Below are 26,177 nucleotides of genomic sequence, written 5' to 3' on the forward strand. Positions count from 1 at the left end.
AATTTAATAGGACAGTAGTAAGAGTAATCTGTAGTATAAGCCATATGTAACCATTGAGGTTATGATCAAAGTGAATTTTCATTTAGAGTTTTACAATACGGAGTCAACAGCACTCTGTGGCCTTTGCTTTTTCAAGCATAGTCTTTCAGTTAAATGTATTAGTAATTATCAGTACATTTTTACTTTGTATATAAATGTTTTTACATTTGACTTGAGGCTACTGTTGCTCCATCATGCCAACCAGCCCTGAAAGTGTTATAAAAATCTAGACGATGAAATACAAAAAAAATAATTTTATAACAAGTGTGACAATAACAAAATGGGGGGGGATTGGGAGGGATAAAATTGGAATTTCATACAGGGCTGTAGTTTTCCATCTTCTTGAGCACAAAATAAGAAACAAATAACAATATCACTAAAGTAACACATGGGTTTAATAGATTTATCATTAACCTCTAAAAATCTAAAAGCCAAAAGAAAAACTGTCATAAACCTTCACTATTTAAATATGTTTTTTAATGAAGGAAAAGACATGAGAAGTTTTTGCACTGGGTAGTGGTTTGTTTTGTCACTGTGATTGTCCTGCACAGTACACAGCTGTGTCCTCAGTCTGAAAATGATTTCCTCGCAGAAACACTAGCTGCATTTACATGAACACATCGGATTGAATTTAATCAGATTGTACAATCTGAATGTAGTGTTTACATGAAAGGTAAATTAAGTGATCTGATTGATTTGCGTGTTTACATGACAAGTTTATAATCCGATATAATCTGTTGACATGTGCACACTGCACAAGTGTTCACCTAAATACCCACTTAAACAGTGTTTTAAAGCACATGTTGTGTGTATTTTATTTTACAAACGGCACAAAAAAATGTACAGTTTATAAAGGCAGAGTAATGTCTCGTGCCAATGAAGCACGAGCACATCCGATGCGGTTTTACCATGGTAAAACCATGACAAATTATTTTTGTAAATAAAACCTAAACCCACACCAAACCCCAATCCTAACCATAACTTACCCCTAAAATCAGAGGGAAATGATGAGTGAAAAACAATGGTCTAGAAGCACCTAATCCTGGTTGGAAGATTAAATTTAAAATAAACTGTAAACTTATTTCTGAAATCTGATTGGTTGATTTAAATGTTCCCAGGGTCAACATGATGTTGCCCTAAGAACATCATCCACTTGGCAAAAACAGGAAAGCTGTATATATGCAATAATAGTTAATGGAACGGTTTTCAATTAAAACCGTTGGTATTGGTAAGGAGTGAGCAGTAATTGACGCGTAAAGATCTTAAAGAGAATCCATGCAAACAGATGTAAGATGCAAACACGGTCTCTTTCTTTATTGTGTTCCAATAAACACGGCTTAAATTAGCTTCCTGTGGTGTTATTTTGTTCAGTTCACAAAACAGTCCATACCTTGTAGACACTTGTTCAACTTGCTTCCACAAATAATCCAATAAGCCTGGTTTTAACATGATGAAGCACAACCCAAAACGGTCAAAAACTGTGTGCTTCCCCAATACCAACACACCTGTTGTCTCATTATCCCCCTTGCCCTGATATACCATGGCAATTATGTACCAGAGTGCCACCCTGGCCCCTTAATTGCTTATGACAGGAAGACATAACAATTACAAACTCAACGAGAATATACATGTGTGGGGCCATATTTAACACTGCATTTATGTACAAGAAGCAGTCAATTTAATTTCTGAATACCCCAAGTTAATATTCTAATAGAAGGCAAAGCTTATTAATTGGGCGTTCTAAGACGTTACTTTAGTTTGAACCTTTACTGAACGCACTAAGCCTTTGCTGATTTACAAAGTCTTCCTCCTACCAATAACAATCCATTATGTAATACAGGATCCAAACTTTATACAGTAATGTTTTCCATACAGTAATGTAACACTTCCATCCTTAAGCCCAGCAATTTAGTTTTGGAATAGTTCCTGTTGACTAAAATGAATGATAGCACTCTCAGCCTTGAATAGATCCTCCACAGTCAAACTTTGTCCACCCAGAGATGCCTTAAACTCCTGTAATTTTGAATCTACAATAACATTGTAATCTGTTTTGAAGCCAAGATCTCCTTTCTCTTACGGCTCAGCTCCATCAGAATCTTCTGCAGCTTCAAATACCAGGCAACTGCAATCTTTAGTCGTTTCTGAGTATTATAGTTAATCAGTTCACCAGTGGCATTTTGTCCACTTTGCAAGACGACAACATTTACTTTCAGCTTCCCCTTAACTTCTGGGTCATCCTGATCGTTTACAGGAAACAGTGTATCGCTCGGTTCCCAAAGAAAGCAAGGACCATCTATCCATCGCTTACTGCTCAAAAGATGTTCCACCTTTAGCCCACGAGACGCATCGTCTGCTGGGTTTTCTTTAGTAAGAACATACCTCCACTGTTGAACTTATGTAGCATCTCTTACGCAAGACACTCGATTAACGACAAATGTGTGAAAGCGTTTGTCCTCGTTTCTGATATACTTAAGTACAGCCATGCTGTCAGTCCAGAAGACTGAGGCCCGGTTTCACAGACAGGGCTTACATTAAGCCAGGAGTAGGCCTTAATGCGTACTAGTTAAACTAGGCCATTTAAATACCTTTCATGAACGTGGCTTAATATAGGTTTAGTTAGTCGGAGACTACATAGTCCTGGAGTAAATTAAGTAAGCTTAAATGAGAACACCTGGGATAAGCCTAATTAGTTTGAGTATAAGCACATGCCGTTGGTCTGACGGTGCATATAAAAACCTGGAATGGAATTGAAAACGTCATTATTGGTGTGCATTTAGAGACGCTGTTTACAAGACCACACTCCCTATCATGAACAGGCTAAAAGTTCTCAAACAAAATACCTAAAAAATGAAAGAAATAAAACAAAGAGGTGGCTTAAAAATTAATTTCCATAACAGCGAAAGCTGATATGCAAGTATGGACAAATCTTGGGGAAGTTGTTTAAATGTTATTTCCTGCTTTTAACAATGCCCATAAAACATATTTCTTAATAGTAGCTTTTAGACCGACTACACACACATACTCTGCCACACACACAATATATGTGAGTCATGATGTGAAAATGTGCAAGGTCTTAGTGCAACGGAAGTGTAACATAGAGGTTGTGTATGTGCTGTGATTCATTAAGTCAGAAATGGCACCGTTCATCTGTGTTCATTGCCCATGTCATCAGAATGATAAATGTTGGTAAATGTGTTAAGTGCACTCAATATACACAACATGCCCAGAACTGCTGTGCAAATATCTGTCACATCACCGGAACAGAACGAAAGTGCATCTCTAGGCTTAAGGGAGCAGTTTATCATAGACTGTTTAAGAAGATACTTGTTTGAAGTAACATGGACACTGTGATGTGTCCATTCAAATATTCATAGGAGTGAGTTTTTATTCATTACATTTTTAATACTCCACTTTCATTTTGGGCACACACACATTAACAGCCCCACGTGCGGCTGAATGCATGCTAGCTTCTGTTACCAACATGCTGAACACCTGCTGTTGTACACTATATTGTGCTAGCCATAAACCCAACAGCCAGAAAGTCTTTGTGTGTTTGTAATGCTTCTGCCCTTCATACAACCCGGTCAGATCGCTCCAGCATCAAAGAGGCCCATTGGACCCTCATCACCCGAATCATCTAGTGCCAGCCTGCACCCATATTCCACAGCTGCCCCCACAGGAGCCTGCTCCCCCCATCATCTCTCCACTGCATCGGATTCCTCTCCTCCAGAAGCAGGGGCCCGTGCTTCCAGCCCATGCTCTGCCACAGCAGACACTTCCCCAAGCCCATGCTCTGACGCAGCAGACATCCCCTCCTCCCCCACCACTTTCCTCACTTCTACACTCCACCGCTCAGTAAGCACAAATTCAACAGGACCTATGCCCCAGCAGGAACCCACATCTCCATCAACACAGTCTCATCTGCTCCAGCAAAAGCTTGTGACCTCTCCGTCGCCTCACCCTGCCCGCAGGGGCCAGCTCTTTTCACGGCTGCAGATGACACCACCCAACACGAAGCCAGTATCGCTGCAGCGACCGCCCCCGCAGGGGCCCGTGCTTCCAACCGGTGCTCTGCCACAGCAGACACGACTTCTACAGAAGCCAGTATCGCCGCAGCGACGGGCCTCCGCCCTGAGTTCGAGGAGGATTACCGAGCTCAGAGCCCTCGCCCCATCCGTCCCAGTTCATTAGCTGCAAGGCGAACTCGTGAATGCACCAATTATGTAAACAATGTGTTTTATATACACAGACACACAAATATGTTTTTCTATTCTGGCCATGAAGGTCACTGAAGGTCTGTCATTTACTCACCCTCAAGTTCCAAATCTGTATAAGTTTCATTGTTCTGCTGAACACAAAGGAAGATATTTGGAAGAATTTCAGTCATCTAACAGATCTCATCCCCCATTTACTGCCATAGTAGGGAAAATAAATACTATGGGAGTCAGCAGGAGATGAGATCTGGGCCGGGTTTCCCGATCTTAGCACTTAAAGTCACCATGAAACGGAAGTTGCGATTGACTTCTTTTCAGTATCCAAACGTGTATCCGAGTGAAACGGCTTCTGAAATTAGTAAAAAATGTAGGGTGGGGCTTTATTTTGCCCTTCCCTTTTTGATTGGATTGTTGTAAGCTGGGCCTGGAGGGGAGGGCTAAAAATGCCTGGCCATTGGACAGTCAGTATAGTCCTGCCTCTTTTTTGTTGCTGACGTCATGTGGTGAAGAGTTGATGTTGAGAGGAGGAGAGGAGCTTGACGTTTTTGATTAAAGATTATAAGATAAATGGTAATGGTGTGCACGGATAAATAATTTATAATAATCACTGCAACACTGTGTAAAACAATTCGAATTTTCCTGTTTGATTGCATGGTGACTTTAAGAGCGTTTTCTATGAGCCATTTTGCAAACGTTCGTCATCGCTTCACGTGCGTTTCCCAAAAATGCACTTAACACTACTGCACGCCTCAACAAACAATGACCTGGCGGTCCACCGGCGGTTTTTGGGTGGCATAGATTCAGCGGCTTAACGCAGTCGGACCACCGTCGGGACACTGTCGGCAAGCCGACCAATATAAAAATGCTGTCGGTCTGCCAGCTTTTTTTGGGTGGCACGCCACCAGCAGCTTGCCACCACTGGGCCTCTGTTGGTACAGCAGTGGCTAAATGATAGTGTTCTTCTAGATCTTACAGGACATTTTTATAAATACCGTCAAAGGCATCGATGGAATACTGGCTAAATTATTTAACAGGCAAATTTTAGTATATGTATATATATATTTTTTTAAATAAAAAGGCTATTAGTTTGCAATTTAATAATAATTTATGAGATTATGAGATTTATGAGACCCTCATGTCATTTCATATCTGTATACATTACTTTGTTTTGATTTACACAAATTAAGATATTTTGAAAAATGTTAGCAATTTTTACTTCTAGGACATCATTGACTAGGAAATATTAAAATGGTAGTGAAAAGTTCCCCAGAACTGTTTGTTTTCCTAAATTCTTCAAAATATCTTATTTTGTACTCAACAGTACAAAAATTATACAATATTTCTTTCTACTATGGTAGTGAATGATGTCCCAGAACTGAAAATTTCTAACATTCTCCCAAATATCTTTCTCTGTGTTCAACAGAAAAAAATCAATTTATTGATAGAATTGGTCCTTATACTAAAGTGTTACCTCTTATTCTTCATTGTGTCACTGGTGCATCTATCACTAAAGCTACAAAACCAGTCAATCCATTCCGTTGCTTTTCCACTTGAGTGTCGTATCCAGTTGGTACAGCCACCTCCTGATGCTGAATATCCAGTGATCTTACAGGCGATAGAAAATGATTCTCCAGGCTTCACCACCATGACAGGAGGCTGATAACACACATTAACACGCAGTAACACACATTTAAAAACTTGTCGTTAAAAGAAAGTACATGTTAAAAACATTATGGTCCCAAAACATACGAAACCTTTTCTGGAATCATACTTTAAACAAGAAAAAGTTAATATACTTTGTAATAATACTAGTATAATAGTGCTTGTTATTACTCACTGGGTGCTGTGGAAAATATCAGCAGTGATAACATGAAGTACATGATTGTTTCAGTAGTCTCTCCAATAGGCCTGTGACTGCAGAGCAGAACTCAAGGAGTTATTTTTATAGCTATGTATGTGCTCCAGGTTACATGACAAAAGGGAGGTGTAATACTGTTAAAAGTAAGGAAGGAAGGAGGCGGGAACCGGCGAACATTAAATAAACTTTTAATAAAATAAACCAACAACAAAAGGAAAGTAAAGGGCCGACAGCTACCTCACGGTCAACTGCCGGCCACACAAACATAAGTAAAACTTAACACAATGTCCAGGCCTGGTCCTCTCTCGTCATTCACTCCTGTCGCTCGTCCTTTTATGCTTCCGTAGCTCCTCCGTGAGAGATGCGAGGCACTCATTACCACTCGCGTCACCGGCCTCGCACCGTTCCGTCACGGCTCTCGTCCCACCTTCCTCGTTACAGGAGGACATTTGCATAATTTTCTAATTATTGCAAAATTAATTGCCTTATTATACTGTTCTGAATTTACAGATCAGCAGCAAATCTTAATAAAGCTTCTGGTGTATTAATGGCCCCACGTTAAATGGTGCCTATTTGGACATTTTATGACTTTATACTGTACAATACAAACTTTGCATTTTTGCCAAAAAGATCAAAACAAATGTTAAAACACTGATATTACAGTACTATCATTGTGCTCGCAACAATGTTGAGTTTACCCTTACCACACGCACATTTTAATGTTCTCATGATTTACAAATACAGAGTGGATATTTCTGGATATGAAACACATATATGTGAGTCATTGAAGCAAAAATATCATTTGACTGACAAGAGTGCCACCTCATGGAAATATAGCAGTATATGGAGAATGAAAAAAAGTTCATAAAAACAAGTTCCTGTAAACCTTTGAAGGAGATTATTTAAAAAACACACAGTTAAGTTTTCTAATAATGCAATCAAACAATCAAATATTTTAGTGTTTTATGCAAATAGTATTACTTTATAGTAGCATTATAATAACCATATATGAATGAGGAAGTGGTTTTTGGATTATACTGCCGTTGAACTCTTTCACTGTGACTCTCTAGCACAATAATACACAGCTGTATCTTCTGTCTTTAGACTGTTCATCTGTAGATGCAGTTGACTGTTGGAGTCGACTCTGGACACTGTGAATCTTCCCTGCACTGACTGGGAATAGTAGATATTGGTACTGGATGTGCTAATAGTTGCAACCCATTCAAGTCCTTTTCCAGGAGCCTGTCTCACTACAGCTGCCCAGAAGCTGCTAAATGTAAATCCAGATGCAGTGCAGATCAGTTTGAAAGATTCACCAGGTCTTTTCAGCACAGCTGGAGATTGAGTGAAGGTTTGACAGTGAACATCTGTGGAACATAAAGCATAATAGTTATACATTGAAAAGTCAGCAAAATACGTAAAGGTCATTCTAGAAATGATTTATGCATGAAAGTCATGAATGTATAATTATTTAGAGATTATTTACTGACCGTGTAAAAATATTATCATCAAGAGTGAATGAATTATTGTGGTCATTTTTGCTTGATTCTTATTATACAGTGACTATGTCTGTATCAGAGACACTTTGCTACTTATAAGAAAGATGACAGCTTTGCATGAACTCCTCCTCCAGTCCGGCATTACTTGTTTGTTCCTGTTTGTATGAAAAACAAGTTCATACAATGTATATTGAGTGAGGTGTACAAGGTGGTGAAGAGCATTTCAGAAATAGGCCAAATTTCATACATGAAATAAGACACATTGGTTTATTAAACCCATAGCACACTTAAAAACCTTTTATCGCCAACCATGGAAATACTAAAAGATGATAGTACTAAATGATCACTTACCGATAGATGCAGGAATGGGGTGGTGGCATAATATAGTTGATTAATGCGTTTGTGAAAGATTATGGCACATTATTAAATTAAGACAGCTGCATCTTCAGTCTTCAAGTTCCTGCCTATAGAAAAATTGTGCGTCTTCAGTCAAATTGAAATGGAATGGACATTTGCCTATTATACCAATGTATTATTGTAGTATTGTTTAGTTTAGTTCAGTTAATGTCCCTGGTAATGAGAGATGTAAAAGAGAATATCCAGTGATCTTACAGGCGATAGAAAATTATTCTCCAGGCTTCACCACCGTGACAGGAGGCTGATTCACCAGTAACACACATTTAAAAACTTGTCGTTATAAGAAAGTACATGTTATAAACATTATGGTCCCAAAACATCCGAAACCTTTTCTGGAATCATACTTTAAACAAGAAAGAGTTAATATAATAATACTAGTATAATAGTGCTTGTTATTACTCACTGAGTGCTGTGGAAAATATCAGCGGTGATAACATGAAGTACATGATTGTGTCAGTAGTCTCTCCAATAGGCCTGTGACTGCAGAGCAGAACTCAAGGAGTTATTTTTATAGCTATGTATGTGCTCCAGGTTACATGACAAAAGGGAGGTGTAATACTGTTCAAAGTAAGGAAGGAAGGAGGCGGGAACCGGCGAACATTAAATAAACTTTTAAAATAAACCAACAACAAAAGGAAAGTAAAGGGCCGACAGCTACCTCACGGTCAACTGCCGGCCACACAAACATAAATAAAACTTAACACAATGTCCAGGCCTGGTCCTCTCTCATCATTCACTCCTGTCGCTCTATAGTTGATTAATGCGTTTGTGAAAGCTTATGACACATTATTAAATTAAGACACAGCTGTGTCTTCAGTCTTCAAGTTCCTGCCTATAGAAAAATTGTGTGTCTTCAGTCAAATTGAATGGAATGGACATTTGCCTATTATACCAATGTATTATTGTAGTATTGTTTAGTTTAGTTCAGTTAATGTTCCTGGTAATGAGAGATGTAAAAGAGAGACAAAACATGTCATAGGAGCAGACAAAGAGTGTTCGTGACAAGAAAAATGCTCTAACCACAGAGTTAAAAGAATTACAAATCTATATCAAAGATTCAAATGTGAGTAGACATTTACACGTTTTGAGAAGATACATGAACAAAAGGAAGTGGTGGTTTTAGATGCCACAGAAGAGCCTATAATATCTAAAAGTAAAATGAACATCTCTGGAAAATAAAACATGTAGCGAGGAAGGCGGGACGAGAGCCGTGGGGCAGGAAGGCAGGGCCGGTGGCGCACAGCTGATACTCATTATCACTCACGCCACCGGCCCTGCCTTCCTGCCCCACGGCTCTCGTCCCACCTTCCTCGCTACAATACAATACAGCAATAATAATACTTGGTCAGCAAAATGTAAAAATATAACAAATTACAAATGTTTTGTGCATGTATACGTTATCATTTAGAAATTATTTACTAACCATGTAAAAATTACACCAGAGTTCATAATTGTTGCCGTTGTTTCTTGATTATTTACAGTAACACTTTAACAGAACAAAGGCATGCTTTAAAGACACGTTAATACTTGTATTAGCATAGCTTTGCCTATTTAATACGTCTTAATCTTAAATTATTTTGACCTTGGATTTTAATTTGCCCCTTACACACAAATACATTATTGTCAGGATGTGTGTGCAGAACCCAAATGCGGGCAGTCAGGGGTTAACAGAAAATACTTTATTATATAAAACAAAAACCCACGAGGGGGTAAATAGAAAACAAACAAGGAACCAAGGTAGAATAATAACAATAAAATAAACAATTCCCGCAAGGGGCAAAACAGAGACTTACTAAATTCAGGGACTGGGCAGGAACAAGACAGGCAAGGTAATGGGGAATCAATCAAAACGAACCAGCACAGGACAGCAAACACAAGGGCATTATATAGGGAGACTAACAAAGGATAATTAACAAGGGACAGGTGTCGGGAATGAAACACTGATGGAAAGCTAAACGAGTAGACGAGACCAGGGAGAGCGCATGTTATGTCAGAACCAATAATAACATGTCTCTCTCCACACAAAACATGAGGCTCTGTCATGATCCTGCCACTAGACCTAGAAAGACATGACATGATGAGGCAGAATCATGACACATTATATTCTGTATACTGTACAGGTCTCATCTGAGCTTCCAGCCAAAAACAACATTAGAGCTGTTCTTAATAGTGTGAACCAATCTTTCAAATCACTTTAAATGCTTCTCACTGTCAGGTGTAACTGCACAACTGCAAAAAAGAAGATGGTTGGAATAAAACTCTGTTTCTCTATAAATCTTTTTAATTTATGAGCACTGCGTAGAGTGTGATTTCTAGACTAGTTTGAACTCAGACGTGATTCAATTTGGTGAACAAGATGGAACCTCAGGACACACATGAGAGTCCCGGTGAGAATTTTGAGAGGGAAAATATTGCAGGTGAAATGATTGATGTACCAGAGTTAGACAACATGGAGGAACCACCAAAAGTTGTCTATGTGAGGTACAGAGTGAAAGGCAAAGACCACATGTGCTGCTCTGTTTTCAACATCATGTTCTGCAACTGCTTGTTTCTGGGTTTAGCTGCTTTGATATGGTCACTGAATGCAAGTGATTAGTGCATAGTGTGTGTCTTCATAGAACAACATATCTCGGGTTGAATAAATGAAGATTCTCTCTCTTGTTTTTTTACCAGAAGGCAAGAAACAAAATGAATGAAGGAGACATGGTGGGAGCTCAGAAGTGCAGCCGATGTGCATGTTGGACCAACACAGTGGATGTGATATTGACCATCTTGGCTTTTACTTTGTTCCTAGTGTTTGGATTCGGTGGTTTTTACCATTTACCTTATGAGCAATCTTCATATAATTCAGAATTTTCGTCAGTGGGTTCATATAATTCTAAGTCCTCCTCATATGATGTGTCTTTTGATTGGGATATTGATGGGGCAGATCCAAGAATAGACCCTCAAGCAGTGGTGGTAGCCGTTACGGGGGAAGATCCAGAGGGAAGAAGTAATGATGCTACTCTGAGCTTTATTTGCAACATTGCTGCAGTTCTTCAGTTGAATCATCCGTTTATTGAACCATTGCATAATCATTTCCTGACTTTTATTATGATGATATCAAGGTTTGCCTAAAATATGTTTTACATTATGAGACATAAGAGAAGGCAAAAAACAATTTGTCTTCTTGAAATTATAAGGATATCCAAGTAGCCTTGAGATATTGAGCTTTTTAGTTCTTTTGACTTTGAAGATAAAACCTTTTTGAAGATAAAACCTTTGAACATCTGAAAGATGTTCAAATTTGCTGTTTTTAAGGAAATGGAAAAAATATCTAATTAAAATTGATTAAATATTGTGTTGTCAAGCACTGACAGATATTTAAAAAAACCCAGTTGACAAACATTAAGAGTGACTTAAAGGCGGGGTGTCAGATTTCGAATTACGCTTGTTCAGACAAAGTCGGGCCAAAACAACCTTGTAGCCAATCATCAGTAAGGTGTACAGTGCACAGGAACAACATTAGTCGAGCCGAGCGCTGACGAAAGCGAAAGATGAGGTAGGGGTGTGTCTGTTTTGGTGATTTGAACATCAACAACGGCTAAGAGAAATCCGACACCCCGCCTTTAAAATCATGAAAAAATAGAGATACAATTAAGAAACAATAAATATTATGCAGAAATAGGACTGTTATGGTTGTAATACTGATTCTAAGGAATGTTTTTGTACAAAACCACACACTCTTGTCTTGTCTCTCAACAGTAAACAGACGTGTCTTCAATTTGCAGCCCAGTCATCTGAAGGTACAGCTGATTCTTGCTGTTTTCTCTTGAGATGCTAAATCGTCCCTTAACCTTTTCAGAATAATGGATATATTTACCACTCCACTCCGGCTGTTCATCCAGCCATCCAGTAGTTTCCAAAGTCAAAACTAGAAACAGTGCAGGTCAGTTTATGAGATCCTCCAGGTTTAATAATTACAGACCAGACTCCATCAGCTCTTGGCTCCTACAGTCTGAAAAATGAAGAAAGGACACTATTTTGAATCAGAAGTGTGTTAAGTGGGTAATATAGTAGACTCTGTATGGCACATTTTAAGGAAAACACAAAACATTTGCAATACCCTGTGATGAAGCAATTAATAGCACTATAATAAGATCATACTTCGTGTAATAATTAATCTGTTGGCAGATGCTGTAGATCTTATGCAGACAGGGAGGAGTGGAGTAATGTGTGTTTTCATGAATGCACAATGATAATAAAATGTACATAGTCACATCTATGAGGCTTAAAAAAAGAAAGGCCATCTCCCTTCACTTACTCTTACTTTGGTCTAAAAAAACATTATAAACATGAATAAAGAGAATGTAATGAGTAAATACAACAGTGAAAAGCTTTTATTTTGTTGATCACTTCTAAATATGTTAAAAAAGTAAAAAAACATAATATCTGACATGATATCCTGAACAAATGATATCAGATTAATAAAGTGTGATTTAGTTTTATAGATGTCTGTAATGTTAGGGTAGTTTTAAAAAACAAAAAAAATTGTGATTGTATGAAGCTCTTCTGTCGTGTGAAAGCAAGTTTTCCTCATTTATTTATCTGATATTAACATTTTGTTTACAATAATTCAGGTAAAAGTAATTTTTATACTTGCGGTAATGTTAAATTATTTGCTTTGTTACATTATGAATATTCTATTTCTTGTATGATTTTTAATGTGCTTGAGGATTCAGAGATATTTCTTTTCAGAGCAATTACCCTAACAAATATAATCCACATGACAGGGGGAAATGGTTAGTTAAATGACAGAACAATTCTTGTCATATTTGACTGTACTTGATAAACAGAAAACATGTTTTTGTTGAGCGCTGCAGTCTTTTGTCTAACTGTGACTCTCTTGCACAGTAATACACAGCTGTGTCCTCAGTCTTCAGGCTGTTTATCTGCAAATACACCATGTTTTTGCTGGTGTCTTTAGTGATGGCGAACTGACCCTGTAGAGACTGAGCATAAATAGTGCCAGTGCCACTGTCGATTCGCCCAATCCATTCCAGTCCACTGTGTGGTTTCTGACGGATCCAATACAACCAGCTAAGGGAGAGTCCAGTAACCTGACAGGACAGTTTGACTGTTTCTCCAGGTTTCTTCACATCAGGGCCAGAGGAGGTCAGTGACTGACCATGTACATCTATAGGACAAAAGGTTTATTAAATGTTCATATTAAGAATCAAGCAACAAGGTTTCTAATAATATTGATAGGCAGATTTAAACTTACATGAAACCAGAACTATGAGCGTAAAATAACTCTGATACATCTTCCACTGATATCTCTGAAACTCCATGCAATATAAAGTTTCAGGTGTGCAATGGTGCTTGACCAAAAACGAACTGTTTTATACAGAGAACAAACAGTATACTGAAGTCTTCATTTGAATTAGGGTGGGTCTTGGAATCTGTTAATATGTCATTTCTGCTCTTCCCGGTTGGGCGTGCAAATCAGGTTAACTACTACTTTAAATCCTTTTAAAGCAGTGGTCACCAACCCTGTTCCTGGAGATCGACCGTCCTGCAGACTGCAGCTCCAACCCTGCTTCAGCACACCTGTCTGTAATTATCAAGCAAACCTGAACACCTTGATTAGATAGTTCAGGTGTGTTTGATTGGGGTTAAAGCTGAAATCTTCAGGACGGTCGATCTCCAGGAGCAGGGTTGGTGACCACTGTTTTAAAGGCATATCAATACTGATCTTACAATTATGTATTCATTTATGTATTACCATAAATAATTATTAATAAATAAATAATAAATGCACAGGGTTTCTTAGTCTCGGGTGATCCTGTTAACTTGAGCAGAATCAGAATTTTGGGAAAATACATGTGTGTCTAGGTGTGGGTATGCTTTTGAGGGTTGTGGTTACTTGCAGCGCCCTCTAGAGGCTGAAACATAAGAAGCCAGCAGTTTCTGTCTGATCTGAAACCTGCTCATCTGATTCACAGTTTTGTTGTTCTTTGTTATTTTAAAAATTGCTTCTTGTACAGTACAAGACTCCAGTTTCATTTAACAATGTATTGAAGTTTTAATTTTCTCAAAGAATCAATACTGCATTAACAATTTAATNTATAACCTTTCACTGTCAAACTCTATTTGCATCATGAGAAAAGGCATGACATGACCCATGACATCTTACAAGAGTCTTTGATTTAAAACTTAAGTGAATGTTGATGTAGCTGGATGTCTAAGTTCGGAGATGGTCCTGAACCATTTACATTTATGCATTTGGCAGAAGCTTTTATCCAAAGCGACTTGCATTACCATGAACCATGGACTTATATTTGTTGTGGGTATGATTCTCATGTGAACAGCAGTGCATTGTAAAAGCCAATTTTACTGTGAATATAGTTGCACTGTTAATGTCAGTTGCCAATACAAATGACCTTATATATTTTTGACTTGGAAAGTCTGCATTTATTGACATATAGATATGCGTCCAAGTGCTCTGTGCTTATTTGTATTTGGCCATAGATGCATATAAATGCAGTTCATGCTGTATTAACAAAATAGCTCATAATATAATTCACAGCTCTATAATATGTATACCACTATCACATTGTAGTGTAATTCACAGTTCTGTAGTTTTAATGCCTAACATTTCTTGGTCCATGGTATTGTTTGCCATCTGTTGTGGCAAAACAACACATGCATTATTAAAAAAAGAATGGCTAATTCTGCAAAAGTAGGTGACAAATATGTTGGGGTCAAGGTACCATGCAGATCATTTATATTCAATCAACTCAGAATAACCCCGATGTCATTGCTTATCACTGATAACCCTTACGGAAATTCACCATGGTTTTACTAGTTAAAATTGAAAAACCATGGTTTTACTACAGTTAAAACAAAAAAAACATGGTTACTGTAGTAACCATGGTTTTGCCCCAAGTAGCCTAATCAATGCACCAAAAAACCATGGTTACTACACTTGTACCACAAAAAAAACATGTTTAATTTTCGTAAGGGAATGACTACTGCATCACTCAAGCTTTAACATGGGGTGGCCTTTGTGTTCGTGTTGTAACCTTTTCTTTTTTCTGTAATAAAACCTGCATATTCGTGCAACAACATGTTCCAAAGACATAAACAGAAGGGTTAATCATACTACTCGACAGCTTCCGCTTCCGGGGCACTACAAACAAACTGCACAAATAGAGAAGTAGGATTTTCACACGTGTATTTTAATTCCCGATTTCCACTTATAAACACATTTGAAAGAAAACGGACAACGGGTCATTTGTTAGTTTTTCGTTTTCATAATCAACGCAAAAACCGGAAAACAGCTGGATCCCTGATTTTGATGTTCTAATTTCAAAAGGAAAATCCGTTGGCCGCGAAGTACACGGACCGTCTAGGTGTGGGTATGCTTTTGAGGGTTGTGATTACTTGCAGCGCCCTCTAGAGGCTGAAACATAAGAAGCCAGCAGTTTCTGTCTGATCTGAAACCTGCTCATCTGATTCACAGTTTTGTTGTTCTTTGTTATTTTAAAAATTGCTTCTTGTACAGTACAAGACTCCAGTTTCATTTAACAATGTATTGAAGTTTTAATTTTCTCAAAGAATCAATACTGTTTTAACAATTTAATTAGATAAAACATATAACTTATTTAAAATGTCATTTCAATGCAAAACAAAATGTAAACTTATTTTACGAATGCTCTAATCTAATTTAGTGTCATTTCAAAAGTCAGGTTCTCTTCTTATCAAATTGTATTGAGTCAAGCACACAGGTTTTTGTTCAGGGCCACGGTCTCTTTTGTCTCTGTGGGTCTCTGGCACAGTAATACACCGCTGTGTCTTCATTCTTCAGATTGCTCATATGCAGATACACCTGATTCTTACTGTTGTCTCTGGAGACAGTGAACCTTCCTTCAACAGCACTGGAGTAAAAATTAATAACACTGTCACCCTCAATGATAGCAACAAAATCCAGTCCTTTTCCATGAGCTTGTCTGATCCAAGCCATCCAAAAGCTACTGAAGTCAAAGCCAGATGCAGTACAGGTCAGTTTATGAGATCCTCCAGGTTTAATGACAACAGGTTCAGATTCAGTCAGTGTCTGACTCCAACAATCTGTAAAACAAACAAAATTAGGTTTTTAAACATATTTATATTTTTAGTGATCAAAATAGTTTAACTTACACTGAAATGTCAGGAATGTTGTAACATAGCTCAAAATGGTACTTGGCTTCATTTTTAAACTATCTTCACTTTATACTGTAAAATAGAAGTCCATATGCGCACTTCTGCCAGTGAGACATAAATACTTTTATAATGGGAGGACACCTTGATTTAGTTTGCATGACACTTCCTCTTTGAGGTTAAATATGAACTGATATCACCATCATCGAGTCAGTATGGGAAAACATGAAGAGACAAAACAGCTAAGATTCACTCCATAGTGTGTATAAATATCTGTGCCATACCATTTAATTATGAAGTCTGATAAAAACAGGCAAAACATTGTAAACAAAAGTGTCTTAGGGTTTTATACCAGTCATCTGAAGGTACAGTGGATCCCTGTTGTTAGGATGTCTCTTAAAATGCTAAATTGTCTGTTAATTTTTTTTAGAATAATGGAAATAGCTGTAATAATGCAAATGCAAACTGTTTAATTTAATAAGATGTTAAACCTTTTAGGATATGTTTTAATGTTTATTTTTTATTATTGTGAAATTACTAATTATTATTTTTATTTATATAAATTGAAAAGATCTCATAAATTAACTTTTGTATGCTTAAAAATAGCAAAGCTTAGTTCAAATTACCTATATTTAAATAACCTTTAATTCAAGTTATTGTGGGTTTTTTTAGGGTGATTTAAAAAGACTCCAAAACTCCATGCTCTGACTCAGAAATGTCATGCTTATAAATATCTACTAACATAGTTGGTAAAACCTTTGTTTGTTTTTGTACTGAGGTCTGTGTGTTTGGAACATTGTGTATCTCTTGACACAGTAATACACCGCTGTGTCATCGGCCTGCAGACTCTTTCCATGCAGAGTCACTGTACTGCTGGAGGGATCCTTAGCAATACTAAACGTGCTTTTTAAAGAATCTTTCTGATAAGTGCTACCACCACCCCACATGTGAGCAATCCACTCCAGAGGTTTTCCTTTACACTGTCGAATCCAACCTGTTGCATAGCTGTCATCTGTAAGAGAATATCCAGATACCTTACAAGAAAGACTTAATGATCCACCAGGTCTAACAACTTCTGTGTCTGGCTGGTTGAGCTCAATTCCACACACCACATCTAAAAAAGAAAAAAGTTGTTTATGCACCCTTTATATGAAACTAAATAAATTTTTAGCAACATCAATATTAATATAAAAGACCCTCACAGGTTACAGCTGACAGCTTAAACAGTAGGAAATATGTAGAGATCATGATTTCTCTGAGGCAAAGCTGAAATCCCATGTGTACAAAGAAAGGCTTAATAAATCAGCTAGTAAGTTATGATTGGATAAGAGAGGAGGAAGTGAGATTTGCATGTGCAACATGGCATAAAAATACATTCTTAAAATTAATTAAAGCACATTTTTAACTATTTTATTTTGACTTCAATTAGACACATAGCTGAAATATTAATCTATAAAACAATCTATATTAAATAGAAAAGCATATTAAATTATTCATTAAAATATTTTCCTTATAGTCATAGAAAATAGAACTCACAGAGTTAAACATATTTTACAATACAAATGAGCCCATTGTAATCATAAGATTTGAATAAAGATCACACTGGCAAGATTTTGACAACGTGTCTGTCAAAAACTGACTGTAAAATATATATTTTGTTGTGTGAGTGAAATACTGAAGTGTGCCTGCTCATAGGTCAGAACATCTAACACAAATTCTCCTTGAGTTCTCACAGATGTATGAACATTACGATGCAAAAAAAAAGCATTAATTTAAAGTAATGATAAAGAGTTGTTTGTTTGTATGTTTTTTGACAGTAGTATGGGAAGTTTTCTGTTTAAGTGATATCAGAGTCCTGTTCTTCAGTCATTTCATGCATGAATAGTTTTTGTGCAGCACTGTAGTTTTCTGTTTAACCGTGAGTCTCTTGCACAGTAATACACAGCTGTGTCCTCCATCTTTAGGCTTTTTATTTCTAAGAGCAGCATGTTTTTACTGTTGTCTTTAGTGATGGAGAACTGTCCCCGCAGAGACTGAGCATAATATGCACTTGAGCCTGTATCTATAAATCCAATCCATTCCAGAGCACTCTGTGGTTTCTGACGGACCCAGTGCATATAGTAGCTGCCCATAGAGAATCCAGACACAGTGCACGAGAGAGTGACTGATTCTCCAGGTTTCTTCACCACAGAATCAGAAGACATCAATGATTGACTACTAACACCTGAAAAACATGGAAAATTAATATTAGATCATTTAGAAAAGGGATGTGAAAGTAAATATCCAGAGAACTGAAATAATTTTCTCACATGAAATAATCGTCAGCAAAATCCCATACTGTAACATTTTTATTATCACCCTTAAACTGTCAAATGAAGAGAATATCAAGTTACAGTATACACTAAAAGGAAGCTACAGGCACAAACACTGACTGAGGGTTACGTTTATAATACAGACTATTGGGACTTTGTGTGCACCTCCCTTCAAAATGATTTGCATTTATAGAAATTTGCAGATGTACATTGTACGTAAAAGGTGCAGCCAAATCAACAAGATTGGAAGAGATATTATGATCCTCTAGGTTTTCTAGTAAAATTGGATTTTAATTGTTAATACTAATGACAAAGTGAAATTGCAATTTTATTGTGGTTTCTTCTAAATATCCAAAAGATACAATTTGCTTTCGAGTATTACAAACAGTAAAAAAACTGAAGTCCAAGATGACTGCTTTGAAGTAGTTTCTTTGCATCTTTAAAGTGAGGACGAGGTCTGCTTGTATAAAAATTTAAACATGTTTTAAAGGATGTTTTATAGGAAGTTAGCATGATGAGCAGACATGCATGTGGAGAAGAAAGAATGGCTGTATAGGCTGAACAAACAGCAGCAAAAGTTATTCATAGTAGGGCTGGTGTGTTTTGTGTTTCTACGTTTTAGCTGCTAATAAGTCCTCATCTACCTATAGAAATATTACACTATCAAAATTTTATTTATGTATATTAATATATTTGAATATAAACATATATTAATATATTTTATTGGTAACACTTTAGTATAAGGACCAATTCTCACTATTAACAAGTTGCTTATTAGCATGGATATTATTAGAATATTGGCTGTATAGCACTTACAAAGCACATATTCTGCATGGCCATATTCTACATCCCTAATCCTACCCAATACCTAAACCTAACAACTATCATTGTAACTATTAATAAGCATGTAATAAAATTAGGAGTTTATTGCGGCAAAAGTCATAGTTAATGGTTTGTTAATGGCGAGAATTGGACCTTAAAATAAAGTGTGACCATTTTATGAATATATTGTGCACATATAAGCAGTTAAAGAAACATTTATGTATCGATTTGTAGATTACTTTTGTGGCATGTAGCTACAGCGATAAGGATGATATCCCATTTTTAGAAGTATGATGACAGAAAAATAATAAAAATATGAGATAAAAATATGAGATTTACTGTATAATAGATACTGTAGTTTGTTGATCAGTATTCATGAACATTAAACAAATCAATTGTAATTTGTAATTTCCAAACAGTCCTTGAAGATCTGATTAATCAGATTGAGTCACTGTGACTCTCGAGCACAGTAATCCTATACTTGCAGACACATCCTCACTCAAAGTGAAGTAATCTTCCATTGAGTCTGCATATATAACATCACCACTGCCAGAGTAAACTAACCCAATCCACTCCAGAGGTTTCTCTGCCTTATCAGTGCATGTAGGACCTTGTCATGTCAAAACCTGTTGTTTTACAGGAGATCTTCACTGTTTCCTGAGGTCTCTTTACCACAGCAGGTGACTGATCTAATCTGATCTCATCACCACTGAAACCTGTGAAATCAAAGACATCACATCAACTCTGATCTTCGATCTTCTGATCTTCTTTAAAATGCGCTTATAGCTAGAAAACGCTATAAGTGTTACCAATACCTGGATGAGTTAAAGCAACAATAAAGATGAAATGGCAAATATTTATGGTCCTCATAGTTAAAATAATAATTCAGAAATGTAATTACTGCACATGAAATATGTGACCCTGGATCACAAAACCAGTCTTAAGTAGCAGGGGAACATTTTTAGTAAAAGACAAAAATACATTGTGTGGGTCAAAATTATCGATTTTTGTTTTATGCCAAAAATCATTAGGATATTAAGTAAAGATCATGTTCCATGAAGATATTTTGTAAATTTCCTACCTTAAATATATAAAAACTGTATTTTTGTGAGTGGATGGTCTGCCACAGTGCCCCTGATTAACAACTTCAAAGGCAATTTTCTCAATATTTTGATTTTTTTGCGCTCTCAGATTCCTGAGTTTTATACGGTTGTATCTCAGCCAGATATTGCCCTATTCTAACAACTCATACATCAGTAGAAAGCTTATTTATTCATCTTTCAGATTACGTAAAAATCTCAATTTCGAAAAATTGACCCATAAGACTGGTTTTGTTGTCCAGGGTCACATATTAGTTCATTTCTTTTAAAGTGGCCAGTATGCTGAATTTGATTGTTATGTATAGGTAACAGTAAGTGCGTTTGCATGAGCTGTAGTATTTGATCTTATAGGTACAATATGATCTTTCAGAGATTATCATTCCAATGCAGGTAAGCAAATGAGCAGGAGGAGTTAAAGAAATGTTACTCCTATGGCATGACAAAAACAGACCACATTGGATATTTAATTTATGGTGGCAAAAGAACGCCCTCTTTTGGTGTCATTTGGGCACTATTTTGTAACGTGTTGTCATTATAATACATTACAGTCTCTATTACATGATTGATTAACAAAATATTTTGAAGTTTGGCAAATAGTTTACAAATGCTTAAATTTTCTGGAACAGATTTTGTCTGGTTGCCAATGTTCCTGGATGAACATCCAAACCATGATTTGGTTTAGGAATAATGTTATAATTATTAATCTTTGGGTTAGGGATTTGGGTTACATCATTTTTATCAACCAGTCTTTTCCTCATATTTTAAATGGTGGATTATGGTGTTTAGATTGAGGTCTAGATGTTGATCAAGGAACACATTTTTCTTGGCAAAAATTTGTCATGTACGAACATGAACTGCATGCAAAACATGTAAAGAGGCAAGTATTGTGTTTTGCTAACTGCGAAAGCTTTGCACACCCAGATAAGGTAGAGTACTTAAATAAAGGACTTTATTTAAGTACATTTCCATAATGTATTTCAAGTGCTCTATTGTCACACATTTACTTTGTACTTAATATATTAAAAAAATATATATATATTCTATTCATGGTGTCTCAAAATAGCACAGTTGACTTAGATCTAGTCAAGTCAGCTCAAGTGGTATGGTACTCATTGACTACCAAAGAAGGAACAATTATTGTGTAAATACAAAAAGACAAATGAAGATATTTAAAAAAAATTAGGAATGCAAACAGTTCTGGGGCACCTACCATTTAATTTTTTCCTACTATGGTAGTCAATGGTGCCTCAGAACTGTCGGTTGCTAACATTCTTCAAAACATATTTCATTGTGTTCAACAGAACAAATTGTATACATTTATATTATATAGCTGAATGTGAGTAATTCATTACAGAATTTTCATTTTTGGGTGAACTATCCCTTTAAGTACAAAATTAATGTGTGAAAACAGAACACTTTCAGTACATTTAAATGTTTTATAGTGCACATTTTTCACCTGGGCACTTGAATGAACTGTTGATCTGTTTTTGTTAGTTTCTCCCCCTCAGCTGAGCTACTGTGAGTCTTTGCACAGTAATACACAGCTGTGTCCTCAGTCTGCAGGCTGCTGATGTCTAAGTACAGCTCATTACGGCTGGTGTCTCTGGAAATACTGAACCGACTCTTGAAGGAATTTCCAGAGTCTATTGATCCGCTACCCCATATGATCCCGATCCACTGCAAGGGATTTCCAGGAGTGTGTCTGATCCATGCTGTGCCATAGTCACTGAGGGCATAACCTGAGATCTGACAGGACAACCTGACTGAATCACCTGGAGTTTTAATCTGTGCAGGAGACGAGGTCAATGAGATGCTATGAACACCTGCAAAAAAAAGAATAACATACTTTGAGAGTCAGTCCATCCGTTCCTGAACTACGTAAATATTTAGAATCACAGTCAATGACAATAACATTTCTTCTGTACTGATATGATTGAATAATGCACTCACATGGCAAAATGACAAATACAGTTAAAAGCATTTGATTCATGATTAATTTCATATATGGAAACGCAATCTCAACAACTAGCCGAGTAAAGTGTTTGTTAACTTCCCCTGCAGTAAACTGCCAGTCTTATTTAACTTGCGTATTGTTCAGATTTGCATATCATGAACTGGCTTGAATAAGAGATCAGGCGGATCAGAAAGAACAGCTGCAATGAACAGACACTGACACTTCATGGGGCGGTTTTTTCGGCCGGGGCTTTAAGTCAAGATGCATACCACCAGAAATGTTTTTGTAAGGCATTTTTTATAAAAAAATTAAAAGTCCTAAGACTAAGGTCTGTTCATGGCTTAATCTAATTCCTGTCCGGGAAACTAAAAATTATTAGGTTTTATAAAATTATACAGTATGTGTAGTGGTTATGTGATTATTTTGTCATTTTAAGAGAGGTTACATTATAGCTGTATATGTTTTGGAACATCCATTGTTCTAGACATTCAGTGAAAATAATGGTTCAATGACTTCACATGGCTGCAGTAAAATGTAAAACATACTTATGTTTAATAGAGCATATTGTCCAACAGTATTTGTGTAAAATGAAATTGTCATTGTAGTTTCTCTAAAAGACATTGAGTTTATGTACTGCACATAAGCCTCTTGTGTTACTGTGTTTCTCGGGCACAGTAATACGCAGCAGTGTCCTCAGCCTGTAGATTTGTCATGTGCAGATACACCTGCAGTTTACTGTTGTCTCTGGAGATGGTAAATCTGCCCTCAACAGATTTAGAGTAATATTTCTTAGTGCCACTTGGAGCTGAAATGTGTGAGATCCATTCAAGCCCTTTGCCTTTAGCTTGTCTTATCCATGAAATACCTGCATAGTTAACATCAATCCCAGAAAAAGTACAGATCAGTTTATGGTTGTTCCCGGGTCTGATGATGACTGGCTCAGACTCGGTCAGTGTCTGACCTTCACAGTCTATGAGGTAAAAGAAATGAAAGATTACAGTACATTTCAATAATAATAATCATTTACATAAATTTACAGTCTATCTATGTTCGGTAAATGCACATACACTCACAAAACAAATCTTACTAACCATCAAAAATGACTAATAATGCTATTAAAAAACAGGTGCTTTTGAGGACCATTTTTTCGGGATTTTGATTAAAAACCTTACTGACAACTACTTTGACAGAAATTAAATCAAGTATTGCATTAAGCATTGAGTTTATAGGGGAGCATCAATGTAAATGTGTATTTGCATAGCCTGCCCTCTAGCAGATGTTTGATAAATAATGAAGGTTAGACCAAAACATCCAACACCATCTGGGCACACTGCAGACTGTAAATAATATTTCTCACTACAGTACACTCATGTACTGTTTATGTCAATTCTTTTTGCAGTGAAAATTTCTCATAGCATAAAATGTCAGCATCTTCATATTGCCAGAACACTGCTCTCACATGCATGCTGTTAAAATCTGAAATATGCATTTTTTTACTTTATTAATTAACACCTTATTAATACCTTATTGTGAAGGTTGTGTTTTCAGGCTTTCATGAAGTCTTACAGTTTAAGAAGTAGCTTTCAATCAGGCTGATAGAAAATCTGTGTTTTAAGCTGCTGTAGGTCTATTAACATCTGCTATAGGACTGTGCATGTGATATTTTGAGAAGGGTCTGACTAAGTGTCTGACTAAGGGTCTGTAAGTAAGAACCGGGTCGTATTTGAGTTTGGTGCTGGAAAAGGTGCATCAAGACATGTGTTTTTATTGAGTACCAGCAGTAGTATACGGCTTTGAGAGATCAGGAAACGTCTGATTTTTATTTACAAATACTGTATAATGTGAGCATCTCTTCAGCAGTTCAACCAAAAACCAATGTATAGATTTTTACAGATTATTTATTATTTCACCTGGAGTCACAAATGACTATGAAGTCACACTTAGTTATTGATGGATGATAGAAAAAGAACAGAAAAAATAGAATGGAGAAAATGAAAATGTTAAGATCAACATTAAACTCATTCCTTAGAATAGTATACTTAAACACCAGAGAGAATTATGATCATAACTATATTATCACTATAATGACAACTTATACTCCCTTATGATAATCATAATGTGAAGTGTGCTGTTTATAGCCTAATATGTGTAGTTGATAGTTGACAGTTCTTGTAGAGCTGATTCATCAGATCGAGTCACTGTGACTCTCGAGCACAGTAATAAACAGCAGTGTCCTCTTCTCTCAGACTCTTGGCTTCAAGATACTGTGTACTTGCAGAAACGTCCTCACTCAGAATAAAACGATCTTTCATTGAGTCTGCATATGTAACAGCACCAGAGTTAACTCTTCCAATCCACTCCAGAGCTTTCCCTTGTTTCTGCCTGATCCAGTGCATGTAGTAGCTTGTCATAGCAAAACCAGATATTTTACAGGAGATCTTCACTGTTTCCTGAGGTCTCTTTACCACAGCAGGAGACTGATCTAATCTGATCTCATCACCACTGATACCTGTGAAATTAAAGACATAAATCACGTCAACTCTTCTGTCAATGGATTAAAGGCTCATTTAGCTAGAAAACATACACAAATGTTAAAAATACCTTGATGAGTTAAAACAACAATAAAGATGAAATGCCAAATGTGTACGGTCCCCATAGTTAAAATATTAATTTAGAGATGTAACTGCTGCATATGAAATACTGCATTAGTTCATTGCTTATAAAGTGACAGTAAAATGAATTTGATTGTTATATAGAGTTGAAAGCAAGTGCATTTGCATGGCCTTGAACATTCAGTATGATCTCTAAGATATGATTATTCTAAAGCAGGTGCATGTGCAAATGAGGAGGAGGGGTTACTGAGATGTTTCTTTGCTAAAAGTACTGCAAAACATGTCATGTTTAAGTCATGTTGACAACAGAACGCCCTCTTTTGGTGGCATGGATCACTACTGTGTAAAGTTTTATGATTAGGCTACAGCAAATTTCAGTGTTGCTGAAGATTTGCATACCATACAAACTACGCCTTTAAATAATCTGAAATGTGTGGTGGTACATCAGGTCAAAACAGTGTGTGATAATCTAGAATAAGAATTATGTTGACAAACGATAGACTGTTGTGGTTTGTGTACAGTGCCTGTGTGGTTTTCTCCTGCTGTGGTCTTCTGGCACAGTAATAAACAGCCGTGTCCTCAGTCTGTGCACTTTAACCATGAAGAGACACTGTGCTACTAGCATCATTTTTTGAGATGCTGAATTTATTTGCCAGTGAGTCTTTTTTGGTTATCCACCGCCCCATATGTGCATGATCCACTCCAAAGCTTTCCCTGTGGGTTGCCGTATCCAAGCTGTTGCGTAGCTGTCATCAGTAACAGAATATCCAGACACCTCACATGTAAGAACAAAAGATCGTCCTGGCTGCACATTAAAAGACTTCTGTTGTGTGAGGACAATATTACAATTCACATCTGTAACAGAGAGAACAGGAACACAGAATAAGGAGACAAATTACAGCACTGTTGTCCATACGTCTGTTTCATGTTACTTGATGAAGACACTCACAGGTTATGCCTGCCACTAGTAGCAGTAATACGCATGAAGAGGACATGGTTTCTGTTGAAAATGGCGTTTCTTCCCCTCTCTGTGTGGCAAACAATACACATAGCACAATATAAGACACATTGGGGGTGGAGAAATTGCACAGATTTGCATAGAGCAATAAGATGTAATAAATGTTTGGTGATCAGTCAAAGCATATCTTATAGCTTAAAGTCTCTATACT

General features: G+C 36.8%; 5 gene segments (V, D, J or C); all 5 read right to left on the reverse strand.

Annotated features, from left to right (window-relative positions):
• Positions 1-12,835: 12,835 nt before the first annotated feature.
• LOC130561279 (Ig heavy chain V region 914-like) lies at positions 12,836-13,366 on the reverse strand. The segment is given in 2 exon segments: positions 12,836-13,203; positions 13,291-13,366. Coding segments are annotated over 2 exon segments (435 nt in total).
• Positions 13,367-15,605: 2,239 nt separating this feature from the next.
• Positions 15,606-16,301, reverse strand: LOC130560963 (Ig heavy chain V region 6.96-like). The segment is given in 2 exon segments: positions 15,606-16,139; positions 16,209-16,301. Coding segments are annotated over 2 exon segments (387 nt in total).
• A 644-nt stretch (positions 16,302-16,945) lies between these two features.
• On the reverse strand, positions 16,946-17,478 carry LOC130561281 (Ig heavy chain V region 914-like). The segment is given in 2 exon segments: positions 16,946-17,322; positions 17,411-17,478. Coding segments are annotated over 2 exon segments (423 nt in total).
• A 4,416-nt stretch (positions 17,479-21,894) lies between these two features.
• On the reverse strand, positions 21,895-22,683 carry LOC130560961 (Ig heavy chain V region 914-like). The segment is given in 2 exon segments: positions 21,895-22,265; positions 22,393-22,683. Coding segments are annotated over 2 exon segments (423 nt in total).
• A 1,827-nt stretch (positions 22,684-24,510) lies between these two features.
• On the reverse strand, positions 24,511-25,105 carry LOC130560965 (immunoglobulin heavy variable 1-46-like). The segment is given in 2 exon segments: positions 24,511-24,905; positions 24,998-25,105. Coding segments are annotated over 2 exon segments (369 nt in total).
• Between the last annotated feature and the right edge of the window lie 1,072 nt (positions 25,106-26,177).

The sequence above is a fragment of the Triplophysa rosa genome, linkage group LG11 (assembly GCF_024868665.1).
Source record: "Triplophysa rosa linkage group LG11, Trosa_1v2, whole genome shotgun sequence".
NCBI lineage: Eukaryota > Metazoa > Chordata > Actinopteri > Cypriniformes > Nemacheilidae > Triplophysa > Triplophysa rosa.